This window comes from Anoplolepis gracilipes, chromosome 3, assembly GCF_047496725.1.
Source record: "Anoplolepis gracilipes chromosome 3, ASM4749672v1, whole genome shotgun sequence".
Classification (NCBI taxonomy): domain Eukaryota; kingdom Metazoa; phylum Arthropoda; class Insecta; order Hymenoptera; family Formicidae; genus Anoplolepis; species Anoplolepis gracilipes.
The window spans coordinates 6,060,210-6,074,099 of NC_132972.1; the positions used below are offsets into that span (position 1 = coordinate 6,060,210).

Here is a 13,890-nt window from a genome sequence, read left to right on the forward strand (position 1 = left end):
AATCTTTATTATTTATATATGCTAGGATTATAATTCTTGATGAATAATAAGATATTCGATTTTGTGATAATTTAAATGAATATATTCTTTTTACAATAATGAAATTTATATTTCAAAATTAGCTTTAATGGGATTTCTTTTTTTTAAGCAGGAATTTACTCAAAATATTTAATTATAAAAATACTTTATTTAATAGATATTAATATATTTTTATTGATTTTAATTTTAATAATCTCTCTCTCTCTCTCTCCTTCCCTCTCTTTTCCTTTCCTTCTCACTCTTTCTCTCCTCTTTCTTTCTTTTCTCTTCTCCTTCCATCTTTCTCTTTTTCTCTTTCGTTCGTCTTTCGCTTTCTAACAAGTTAACATGGCGGTTTCGCACGCGCATGGCGATCGATCGTCAAGCGTGGGAATGTCACTGCGCGATCAGGTGTCTAGCTACAAGGCCGCCACAAGAAGACAGCACATTTTTACATTTCCGCTCGTCGCTCGTCTGTCGAAACGAAATTTCCGCAGCGTGTCCGCGTATTTTCCTAACGAAGGCTCCGTTTAACGAGGGAGACCGGATAGATATTCCGCACAGTAAAAACAATTGACCAATTCAACCGCGTGTCCAATTACGAAATTGGCAACGATGAAAATACCGGGCCGGACTCTTAATTCGATTCAGCCAATTAGAACCTTCTCATTGTCCATCCGTAGAGGGTTGAATACGCTTCTTGCGTCCTGCTCGTTGAGAGCAAATTTCTGCGGCAAACAGCATTACTCTTTGTTCGAGATGATCTCTCTCGCATCCTACAAGTTCTTCCGGGGCACTGAATATACGGAACTGCTATCGCCGAAATATAGTTGATTAACAAAGTTTCCTGTCTGTTGAATTCTTTCTTGGGAACAGGTCTGAATTGCAATTAAAACTTGAGTAATAGACATGGGATATATAGAATGAAAGCACACGATAAATTCGTAATTTCGCAAAAAAGATCCTTGCAAAATGCTTCTTTCTTATACAATTGACAATTTAATGTAGTTAGGAAGAAGCCCCGATGTTTACATAAAATTTATTTTTCATGTGATATTTGATAGGAAGCTACGCCAGTTTTTTTTATAATTACATAGTAGGAAACGTATAATTTGTGGAACTGTCAAATCCACTGTTCTTTTATAAAACTTCTTTTTCTTGTCCTACTTTCTTTTAAAATTTAATTCCACAAAATAAGAGTAAACTAAGGGAATTGTGTAACAACGACATTTGTGTAATTAGATAAAATTGGTCAAATTTATTAACACATTGATATATATATATATATATAGCATTTTCGTTAATTTTATTAGCTACATTTATTTAGCATTTTTATTAAGCTTACAGTTATATTTTTTACTCATAATAAAATTACAAAATAAAATAATGATAAAAATCTGATCTAATTAAATAATAAACATATATTTTAATATATTAATATATTACTTATTAATATATTATTAATATATTATTAATAATTAATATATTAATATATTAATTATCATATTAATATATTTAATATACATATAAATAATTAATATAAAATATGAATAATAATTAATATATAAAATAATGATAATAGTAACAATTATGACCGTTTAAAAGATTAAAATTGTCTGTTTTAAAGTATGCATATAAAACGAAAAGAAATTGTTTAAATACAGAATGCTGTGCTCGTTTAATTTCAATGCGGCGGTTTGCAAGCTGCAGCAGCCCTAAATAAATTTAAGAAAGTATCGAATAAACAAACGGGTGTAGTCATTTTCTTGTTGGTCCGGAAACAGGTCAAGATCACGCGGGGCGCCGAGATGTATGGGCGATCGTCGGAAAAAATATCTCGCAGTCGACCATGAATTAAACTGCTGCCCGATATCACGAATTGCGTAATCAATCTAAGTGGCTGCTTCAACGTGATATCTAGAGTATCGAGACACTCCAAGTCTCGATACTTGGATTCACAGAGATTCTCGGAATTTATTTTTCTATTTTTATCACGATTTTGTCCCTCGCTAGATCAGTCGCAATTAATGACGCATCGTTTATATGACCTTTTTTGCTTTAATTGTTTTTTCCTTTTACAAATATATTACTTGGAATATTGTTTATCTGTTTATCGTTGAACTCATGTGCCCTAAACATTGATAAAACATAAGTTAAAAGATAAAACACGATCGTTATCATTAGTATCGATTAACAGTTTTATCAAGATAGTAAAAATCTGTATTGAACATGTGATTACAGTATCTGTCAGAATGTTGCAATTATTATATTTATAATGAATCTATTTATATATTATAGATATTTATTTAGCCTTTATAATTTTGCGATTTAAAACTGAATGTTTTTTTAAATCTCCTTAAGCTTACGAAAGTCTGTTAATGTGTGTTGTGTATCATAAGATAACAAATAATGCAATCAGAACCTTTACATTTTTTCTTGGAAATCAGTGATAATTCTCGTGCAACAATGATTTTACAATGAAATTATCGATAGCTCGTTACCAGGTAATCGTCGTTATTATTTCTTGCCTTGTCCTATCGTTGGGTAGATTATTATTGGATTGATTAACTCGATTATAGATTACCTTGTTAAGGCAAACTCGCGACGTGATCTCGAGACTTTCATTGAGAGTTTAAGGTCGTTTGAGAAAGGTTATAAAAAAAGCACGCAATACTAGCAATGTGACAATGTTAGAAATTGAAGTTTAAAATATGTCTGCAAGATAGGCGACTAGGAATTAAAGTCTATTTGAATAACTGTTGCTTATATCAAGTGCATATATATTTTATAATTTTTGTTTTATTTTTTAATTTAAGTTTTTTTTAAAATTTTTTTTTACCTTTTTTTCTTCTGAAATAATATAAATATAAATAATACAAACAGATAATGATGCAGAAAAACAAATTTTGTATAATTACACTCTGGATATACATACCAAAAATAATTTATTTTAATTTATTCAAAGTTATTGATGAGTTTTCATTAATTTTTGCTTAATTTTCTCCACGTGTACTGGTATTCTATTTTAAGCGCAAAAAATACAAACCCGATGCACCAGAAAGCAATTGAATATTTAATAATCTCGTCATCTTTCTCGAAGTGCAATATTTAAAGAAGCATGTTTATATCCCATAGCACTAAATTGACTATGTGCATCTAAAGTTAACATCGTTCGCGATTCTCTTACACGAGGGAAATAAAGTCTCGAATTAGATATTTATCGTTCAATTAGACATTTATTTCTCGTTTGAAAACGTGATGTCTATTAATATTCCGACGCACATTAAAAAGCTCAGAAGACACACTGTGAAAGATGTTTGTAGAGCGTTTGAAAAATTTTATGTGAAATGTTTTTAGGCGGTATTTTTAAAACGGTATCGCATAAATATTATTCGGGATCAAAGAATGATATAAAGGCGAGATCCGGGCTTCTTCTGGTTCAGAGATGACATTGAACCGCAGGATCAGCGGGATCTCGTGCGTATCCTCCCGTCTGTGTCGCGTGTTCATCGCGACATTGAGTGGGGGATGCGGCGCGAAAGAGAGAAAGAGAGCGGGAGAGAGAAAGAGAAAGACAGACTGTGAGAAGCAGGCAGGCAGTACGCGTATAAATACAAGCGGTCGCGTTCGTACGCGCTTAGTTGCTGTGATACTCGATCCACGTGACGGCCGTCGATCGAACGTGCCTTTCGAGTTTCGTTATCCCGCTATTCCGCGCTTCCGACGTGCGAATTCAAGCTCGTGTGCGTGATGTACGTGCGTGCGTGCGTGCGTGCGTGCGTGCGTGCGTGCGTGCGTGTCTATTCGTTCGATAACGAGAGCGAGTTGAGAAAGGAATAGGAAAAAAAAAGAGGACGCGAGGAAAAGCAACCACTCTTCGTTTCTTCGCATCTCCGGCCGCCTCTTCTTAACTTATTTTTACCTACATTTTTGGGAAAAGAAAAAAAACTAAAAGGGAATATATTTAATTAAAAAGAAAAGCCATCGAAGATCCACTTGGAAACGGAAAAATTTCGACTTCTCGACTCTATTTAGAAAACCGAGCGGTACTCGTGTTGATGGTCGATTAGATCGTTAGATGATAAAAAAACAGAGTAGTTTGCCTTAAGTTAGATCTATAGAGTAATTAAATGAACAGCTGATTGTCCCTGGAGCCGACAATCGCGTATAGAGATCCCTATGTGGTGCTCTCTTTTATACGGGCGTATAAAATCCGTCAATCGGAGCACATACACAATATGCGTACACACATCGACGTGGTAACGCGCGTTTCACGAGAGTGACCGCGTCGTCGGCGTCGCCGGCGTCGGGAGTGAAAAGGCGGTCGACCGCTTTGGCTGCTTTCACCGACCAGCCGCGCCAGGTAAATTAATGTTGCCGATCGCGCTTTAACGTTCCATCTCGTCGTCCGCGTGCCTTCGTTCTTCCTCTCTTCTTTTTTTTTTCTTTCTTTTTTCACCTTCGTGAAAAATGACCCTCGTCCGCCGTCGATAATCATCATTGAATACATTTCTTCGCTCGAATAGGGTCAATGTGTCGGCGTGAAAAGTTGATGATCGAAACGTCATGATCAGAATTGTGAATTTTACATAGTCGAAATTATATACATATATACAACATTACGTCGACAGTGTAAGTCGCGAGAGATTTTCTTTGGTGTTTTGAAGTTTTCAGACACCGCAGCGTAACCTTCAACAACCTCGTCAGTGTATAATATTGAATAGTATAATATTGAATCAGCCGCAAGACACTCGTGGCACGCATTTAGTCGCTCGTGCATGCTTGAAATCTCATTGGATACCCGACCTGCGGATATCTAATCTGTTAGCGTTATCTCCGCGACTAATGCGGTCAACGCCATCGTGGGATCCCTGAAGCGAGCTTTTCACAACTATTTTTTCAAATCAGTGGATACATATATTTCTGTATACATTATTTTTCTGATTCTGCGGAACAGAACGATCCTTTCAATGCGGATCTATTTTACGTTTGACCTTTGACGACCTCGCTGCCATAAAACATTAACCTGGCATTAGCGCGATATCAACAGGGAAATCAACGTCTCTCAACGCCGGTCGATGTATAGCCAAGTAAATACTTAATCTAGACGCGAGCTGACCTTCGACGTGACCCCGTTACAAGATACGAGAGCTCGAGTGCTCTCTGCGATGCGCAATACGCGATTGTAAACTGTTCATCATATGGACGACGTGGTCGTTAGAATGGAAACAGCCAAGATGTACATCAGCGAACCGCAGAATGGTCATACGACTACCAAATACGCCTCGACCAACTCCATCCCAGCGATGATGGAGCAGGAGTCATCGTTGGCGAAAATCCTCGGCGCTGTCGGTCGGCAACGCGAGAACGCGACGATTCTGCGGGATTCGAAGAGTCGCCGGCACAGCGTCCTCGAGGATCTGAAGGCTCGACGAGACAGCCTCTTTCAGAGGGCTCGTCGGGCCAGCATCTTTGACGACAAGGACAACAATACCAAGGACAGCGCCAAGACCAACATCAAGGATAACGTCAAGGACAATAACGCGAAAGATAAGCCGAAGGAGAAGAGGAGGAGCAGCGACAGCGGCAGAAGAAACTCCGTGTTCTACGTATCTGAAGATCTACTGGAGGAGAATCAAGAAGTGCCGGAGAACGAGGATAGCGAGCGCGCAGTCCAGGAAGCCAAGAAGGGACGCCGCAAATCCTGGCATCCGCTTGTTAAGCCGCCCAAGTTGGATCGGAAGAGGAGGAAGGGCGTATCCGGTGTTCCCTCGCAGACTGGCAGCACGGAAGGACTTTATTCGCAGAGTTATACGCGTCAGAAGAGACCGTCCTGGTGGAACATCTTTGTACCGGACTCGGTCGTCAGGTATTTATTTATCACGCGATTATTGTATTTTTTATTATTGCGCGAATGTGAAATATCCGTTGTTTTACGAACAATCGTATAGTTATTATATATATTCTTGGAGCGATTTATGGAAGAGTTTGGTGCAAATTCGTTTTAGAAGGATAATCGAGGTAATAAAATATAATCAAGGTAAGAAAATGAGGCCTATGAAATTCTCTGGCAAACGAGAATATTGTTATTAGAATGTTGTTAGAATATTATTAATATATGTTATTTAAACATAATTAAAAGTGTCAATTAAATCATAAATATACTATGAATATTTAATTCGTATATATATCTATATATACATATATGATAATATAAGAGAAAAAGGGAGAGGCAGAGAGAGAGAGAGAGAGAGAGAGAGAGAGAGAGAGAGAGAGAGAGAGAGAGAGAGAGAGAGAGAGAAAGAAAGAAAGAATTTGGGACACGTGGAGAATATTACTCAGTGAATAATTAATTTCATATTTACATCGTTTAATTATTTGATAAATAAATGTCACAGTTAATTTTAACGAATGATTTATTCATTATTCATTTATAATAATCATTAAATGATAATTTGCGACATAATTTGCATAAAAACATTTTTCGCAATACCCCAAAAAATTGCACGATAAAATGCAAGTAAACGATACTTCGAAATGTTTTAAATGACCGATATATGCGATAATCTTAAATATTTAATTCCCGATTCACGATAACTTTCACATTGATATATTTGTACGTGTGTTTGCCTCCAATCTGACAATTAAGATAGCGGTGCAATCTTGATATTGAATTAATTCTCAATAATTTTCAATAATTCCATGAAAATTACATCTTCCGCAATTTCATGTCGATGTAATTTTAAACCATGATATTACCATCAATTTGTATCATCGAATAATTTCAGATTACCATCGTGTTATGATAATAATAATAATACTGTATTGTCAACAATCTCAAATCGTCATTGTATTTTTGCGTGGATATAAATAATTTACAACTCATTTTTTAAATTATATCTTTATCGACATTTTAATTATTATCATATATATATATACATAAACAGACAATTCACAAGCATGCGCGATTTTAAAGGAAAAGAAGTGTTGTTTAGGTAAATATTTGAAAATGTCACTGTCGCATTGAAATCATTATCTGGGCTAAATCTTTTGTCGTTTACCAAACGATGAGAAAGCATCACCGTTTCAGATAACGGCACGTCGTAACGGTATTTTGCGAGAATAACGACAAATCGCAGATGTGTTTGCGCGACGTAGAAAATGGCACATAAGGAAATTTCAAAAATATTAAAAATGATACTTGCCGGAAAAAAGAATTTTATAAGATTTTTTTAGTCCAAACAGCTGAACCAGTATTCAAAATTTGAATACAAATGTTTAAACGCTCAATCTGTTTTTCCATGAAACACATCTTTTCGAGTAAAGAAACTTATTTATTTCACAGTTTTTTTAGAGTGAAAAATATTATTAGCAAAAACAACAGATATTTCGAATGAAAAAGAGATTAATCATCAAACAAAAATAAGATTTTCGAGGTTCCGATTAGGTCAAGATTAAATTTTAGCGTCTTGTTTTCACTCAGTATTCCGACTGAAAATAATGTGACGTTTTTATTACGAAGAAATGGAATTTTCGACACTTTAATATTTCTACGCACACAGTGTCTCGAGAAAATTTCATGAAAGTTTCCTCGTTGCATTGCAATCTCGCGATTTCTCTACGAGAGACTTATTCGCGGAAGTCATCGCGAAAAGTACCACCGATGTGAACCTGGCGCCCGACTTTATGAAAAAAAAAAATTAATAATATAGTTCGTTTGTACGTCGTTTGTACCTGTTTGTACCACACTTTTTTTCGTTTGTACCTCAACCGGTTCGGAAATAAAAAATAATCAAAAAATGGCCAGCGCTCGACTTTAAGATATTTTAATTTCATTAATGCCATTCGATAGAGAATCGTTTGTACCTGTTTGTACCTCTTTTCAAATCGTTTGTACCTCAACCGGTTCGGAAATACGGCCATTTTTAGTTTTAGAGTAACGCTATACCGGTATTTCCGCTATTTTTTTAGATATCGCGAAACGGCCAACGGGGTTCGAAAGAGAATCGTTTGTACCTGTTTGTACCTTTTTTCAAATCGTTTGTACCTCAACCGGTTCGGAAATACGGCCATTTTTAGTTTTAGAGTAACGCTATACCGGTATTTCCGCTATTTTTTTAGATATCGCGAAACGGCCAACGGGGTTCGAAAGAGAATCGTTTGTACCTGTTTGTACCTTTTTTCAAATCGTTTGTACCTCAACCGGTTCGGAAATACGACCATTTTTAGTTTTAGAGTAACGCTATACCGATATTTCCGCTATTTTTTTAGATATCGCAAAACGGTCAACAGGGTTCGATAGAGAATCGTTTGTACCTGTTTGTACCTTTTTTCAAATCGTTTGTACCTCAACCGGTTCGGAAATACGACCATTTTTAGTTTTAGAGTAACGCTATACCGATATTTCCGCTATTTTTTTAGATATCGCAAAACGGCCAACGGGGTTCGATAGAGAATCGTTTGTACCTGTTTGTACCTTTTTTCAAATCGTTTGTACCTCAACCGGTTCGGAAATACGACCATTTTTAGTTTTAGAGTAACGATATACCGATATTCCCGCTATTTTTTTAGATATCGCGAAACGGCCAACGGGGTTCGAAAGAGAATCGTTTGTACCTGTTTGTACCTCTTTTCATTTCGTTTGTACCTCAACCGGTTCGGAAATACAGCGATTTTCGAGTTTTGAAATTAACGCTAAACTCGTATTTCCGCTATTTTTTTAGATATCGCGAAACGGCCAACGGGGTTCGAAAGAGAATCGTTTGTACCTGTTTGTACCTCTTTTCAAATCGTTTGTACCTCAACCGGTTCGGAAATACAGCGATTTTCGAGTTTTGAAATTAACGCTAAACTCGTATTTCCGCTATTTTTTTAGATATCGCGAAACGGCCAACGGGATTCGATAGAGAATCGTTTGTACCTGTTTGTACCTCTTTTCATTTCGTTTGTACCTCAACCGGTTTGGAAATACAGCGATTTTCGAGTTTTGAAATTAACGCTAAACTCGTATTTCCGCTATTTTTTTAGATATCGCGAAACGGCCAACGGGGTTTGATAGAGAATCGTTTGTACCTGTTTGTACCTTTTTTCAAATCGTTTGTACCTCAACCGGTTCGGAAATACAGCGATTTTCGAGTTTTGAAATTAACGCTAAACTCGTATTTCCGCTATTTTTTTAGATATCGCGAAACGGCCAACGGGGTTTGATAGAGAATCGTTTGTACCTGTTTGTACCTTTTTTCAAATCGTTTGTACCTCAACCGGTTCGGAAATACAGCGATTTTCGAGTTTTGAAATTAACGCTAAACTCGTATTTCCGCTATTTTTTTAGATATCGCGAAACGGCCAACGGGGTTCGAAAGAGAATCGTTTGTACCTGTTTGTACCTCTTTTCAAATCGTTTGTACCTCAACCGGTTCGGAAATACAGCGATTTTCGAGTTTTGAAATTAACGCTAAACTCGTATTTCCGCTATTTTTTTAGATATCGCGAAACGGCCAACGGGATTCGATAGAGAATCGTTTGTACCTGTTTGTACCTCTTTTCATTTCGTTTGTACCTCAACCGGTTTGGAAATACAGCGATTTTCGAGTTTTGAAATTAACGCTAAACTCGTATTTCCGCTATTTTTTTAGATATCGCGAAACGGCCAACGGGGTTTGATAGAGAATCGTTTGTACCTGTTTGTACCTTTTTTCAAATCGTTTGTACCTCAACCGGTTCGGAAATACGGCCATTTTTAGTTTTAGAGTAACGCTATACCGATATTTCCGCTATTTTTTTAGATATCGCGAAACGGCCAACGGGGTTCGAAAGAGAATCGTTTGTACCTGTTTGTACCTCTTTTCATTTCGTTTGTATCTCAACCGGTTTGGAAATACAGCGATTTTCGAGTTTTGAAATTAACGCTAAACTCGTATTTCCGCTATTTTTTTAGATATCGCGAAACGGCCAACGGGGTTCGATAGAGAATCGTTTGTACCTGTTTGTACCTTTTTTCAAATCGTTTGTACCTCAACCGGTTCGGAAATACGGCCATTTTTAGTTTTAGAGTAACGCTATACCGGTATTTCCGCTATTTTTTTAGATATCGCGAAACGGCCAACGGGGTTCATTTTTTTATAATAAAGATATATAATTTATAATGAATTATAAATGTAATTATATATATATATATATATATATAAAATAACGTTAACTCTAAAACTAAAAATAGTGGTATTTCCGAACCGGTTGAGGTACAAACGATTTGAAAAAAGGTACAAACAGGTACAAACGATTCTCTTTCGAACCCCGTTGGCCGTTTCGCGATATCTAAAAAAATAGCGGAAATATCGGTATAGCGTTACTCTAAAACTAAAAATGGTCGTATTTCCGAACCGGTTGAGGTACAAACGATTTGAAAAAAGGTACAAACAGGTACAAACGATTCTCTATCAAACCCCGTTGGCCGTTTCGCGATATCTAAAAAAATAGCGGAAATACGAGTTTAGCGTTAATTTCAAAACTCGAAAATCGCTTTATTTCCAAACCGGTTGAGGTACAAACGAAATGAAAAGAGGTACAAACAGGTACAAACGATTCTCTATCGAACCCCGTGGCCGTTTCGCGATATCTAAAAAAATAGCGGAAATACCGGTATAGCGTTACTCTAAAACTAAAAATGGTCGTATTTCCGAACCGGTTGAGGTACAAACGATTTGAAAAAAGGTACAAACAGGTACAAACGATTCTCTTTCGAACCCCGTTGGCCGTTTCGCGATATCTAAAAAAATAGCGGAAATACCGGTATAGCGTTACTCTAAAACTAAAAATGGCCGTATTTCCGAACCGGTTGAGGTACAAACGATTTGAAAAAAGGTACAAACAGGTACAAACGATTCTCTTTCGAACCCCGTTGGCCGTTTCGCGATATCTAAAAAAATAGCGGAAATACCGGTATAGCGTTACTCTAAAACTAAAAATGGCCGTATTTCCGAACCGGTTGAGGTACAAACGATTTGAAAAGAGGTACAAACAGGTACAAACGATTCTCTATCGAATGGCATTAATGAAATTAAAATATCTTAAAGTCGAGCGCTGGCCATTTTTTGATTATTTTTTATTTCCGAACCGGTTGAGGTACAAACGAAAAAAAGTGTGGTACAAACAGGTACAAACGACGTACAAACGAACTATATTATTAATTTTTTTTTTTCATAAAGTCGGGCGCCAGGTTCACATCGGTAAAAGTACCGCCGGTTTGCCTTCACAATTCGCTATAAAATCTATCAAAGCTGGCGAAACTGAACGATTACTCCGATGAACATGTTTAGCGAATAATCGAACGTAGAAAGTTTCAATTTTAATTACATAACTCACGCGCGATTTCTCGAATATTATGCAACCCTGAAAAAATAGATCTTATTTTATTTCTTGAGCTAATTATAGAATTAATTATATATTTAAAATAATAAATTATATATTTAAAAAATGGTCCTGATAAAACGATTCTTCTTTGAAAAGAGAATTAATCTGATCAAGCAAATAAATAATTTTTTTTCATATAAAAGGTTTAACGATTAATTTCTTTTAAAAATACATTTGGATTATTTTTTTAAGTTGCAAAATGATTAATTAGTCAGAAAAATAATTTTAAGATTTTTTCTTAAAGATATTATGGTTGCACAATGATAATTGCGTCCATAAAGTTTATACATATTTATGTATTGTATTTACTTATACATTTACTATGAAGTGCATTTAAATTTCTAGTAAAAGGCTGAAATATAAAAATATTTTACGCGATAACTGTTTTCAGAAATCATAAACAATTCTTGTTTGCCATACAAATAACACACATAGTTTTTCTCCGTACAATAGAACCGGAAACAATAATCACTTTTAAGTCTTTCGTCATCGTACTTTGAATCGACAATATTCTGCAACTGTGTTATTGACATCGTCTGATAAGACCGTTTACATTATTTAATCAGCATAAAGTTGATAACCTTTTTCATATTTACATTTCATTACGATGCTTATTGTCAACACTACCGTCGTTAAAATTTCGCATTAAAAATCAGTTTAAATTTTGGAAATTCGATCGCGGTCTTTTCAAGTCTATCAGATTTATTTTTTCTACAGAGAAATTAATTCAAGGATTAATTTTTATATAGAGAGGTCTAGTCTACAGAATTATATATTTATTTATTATCCATTGTTTGAAACAAAGAAACATTAATCCGGACACAATTATTTAACACGTCTCTTTTTTCATGATATTTCTTGCGAGAAACTCGTGTAATCTAAAAAATTTTAACTCGTCAGACTGTCAGGATGTATCACTCAGAACAAGGATACAGGCGAGTCTCTTTGTGAATCGCTCAAACCGGTCGCGTGAACGTCTTAAAATAGCCTTCCCTTTCGTTATCTTTTTTCCTTTCGCGACTTCTCACCGTTTCTCTCCTTCTTTCAAGCAAAGAAATGCTTCAAATATAATATATTGTATCAAATTATATATTGGCTCTTTAATTCTTTTCAATTAATTACATTATCTTAGTGCATTAATTACATTTTATATAATCTTTTATTTTTCTTTAAAATAACATTCAACACTTTTCAGGGAGATTACAATATAACCAGCTTTCTAAAGTTATTATCTTATCATATACATACAAATGTTTTTTTATTTTTTGGATTTTATTATTATTTTAATTAAAACTGTCACGAAAACATTTGATTGTACACAATAACATTTTTTAGTGAAACCACAATATAACCAGCTCTTCGAAGTCATTATCTTATCATATACAAATGTTTCTTTTATTTTTGAATTTCATTATTATTTTAATTAATATTGTCGCGAAAACATTTGATTGTACTTACAATAACGGCAATTTACACAGACGTTTCATTTTGCGAAATTTTGTTTTAATTTTTTCTGCAAGGTATATAATGAAAAGTATCAAGAATGCATCGCACATTTATGCAACAATTAGTTGTACACAAAAGCCCAATGCGATATCAAACCTTGAAGGCAGATGTTACACATGTATTCAAGTACATTATGTTCTTACATAATTTGCAAGCCCCTTCGACTATCTTTTTATAGATCGATAGAAAATTACTACATGTCATGTCCCGTTGGTATCTTGTAGAAAAGGTTTTGCATAATCGTGTTTACACGACTATATTACTTTTCTTTTTCTAGTATCTTTAATAGACGTAACGGCGATTATGTATTTTATTCGAGGATCTTATCGTACTTTGACCATATGTTATGCAAATGACAACGATTATTGTTACACAAAGTAGCAGTGCTGTATTTGATGAAACGACTAGCTGTTTCGATAAAAGAGAAAATGAGTCATTTTGTATAATTAACATAAAATCGATAAAATATTTTTTGGTGACTCCGAAAATAATTTTAGCCATCTTATATTATTCCGGAATGTTTTAAATTAAATTTTCTTATTAAAGGTGAGGCGTTTGTTAATTAAAGTTTGTTTGAGATTGAATAAAAAGAATAATAAATTTCTGCTTTTGTTTTAGTAACATACAAATTAATCTGAAATTAATGAAACTTTTAATTTATTAGAATTAGAAATTTAAATGTTAAATAATGTTAAATAATGTTTCTTACATTGTATTTTAAAATGTTTACATTGCTATTTTATAATATTTTACAACACAAAATACGAATTGTGTCTTGAATGATGGATTGACAATACTATCTTAAGCAGTTGTCCCATTTATCGTGAGACTCCGTCGTCTTTAAACACGCAAGGTGTGTCCTTATGCGCTGGTCGCTTGCGTAAAGTGCGTGCGACGCAATTGAGTGAGACGGGACACGCCGTTACGCTCTGATTCCGCCATTTCTGATCATTCCGA

At 35.1% G+C, this 13,890-nt stretch overlaps 1 protein-coding gene across 10 annotated transcripts in view; it reads left to right on the forward strand.

Annotated features, from left to right (window-relative positions):
- The window catches only part of Mtd (TLD domain-containing protein mustard), a 131,240-nt gene that overhangs the window by 54,517 nt on the left and 62,833 nt on the right, over positions 1 to 13,890 (forward strand). For 2 of the 10 annotated variants that reach the window (XM_072888353.1, XM_072888350.1), the window contains exon 1: positions 3,647 to 5,887. The exons of 4 other annotated variants lie outside the window; for them this stretch is intronic. In XM_072888353.1, coding sequence (XP_072744454.1) covers positions 5,220 to 5,887 — 668 coding nt within the window. In that variant the 5' untranslated portion in view covers positions 3,647 to 5,219. Of the gene's footprint in view, positions 1 to 3,644; positions 5,888 to 13,890 lie in introns of those variants that run through there. 4 more of the 10 variants (XM_072888348.1, XM_072888349.1, XM_072888351.1 and 1 more) reach the window with 4 other exon arrangements.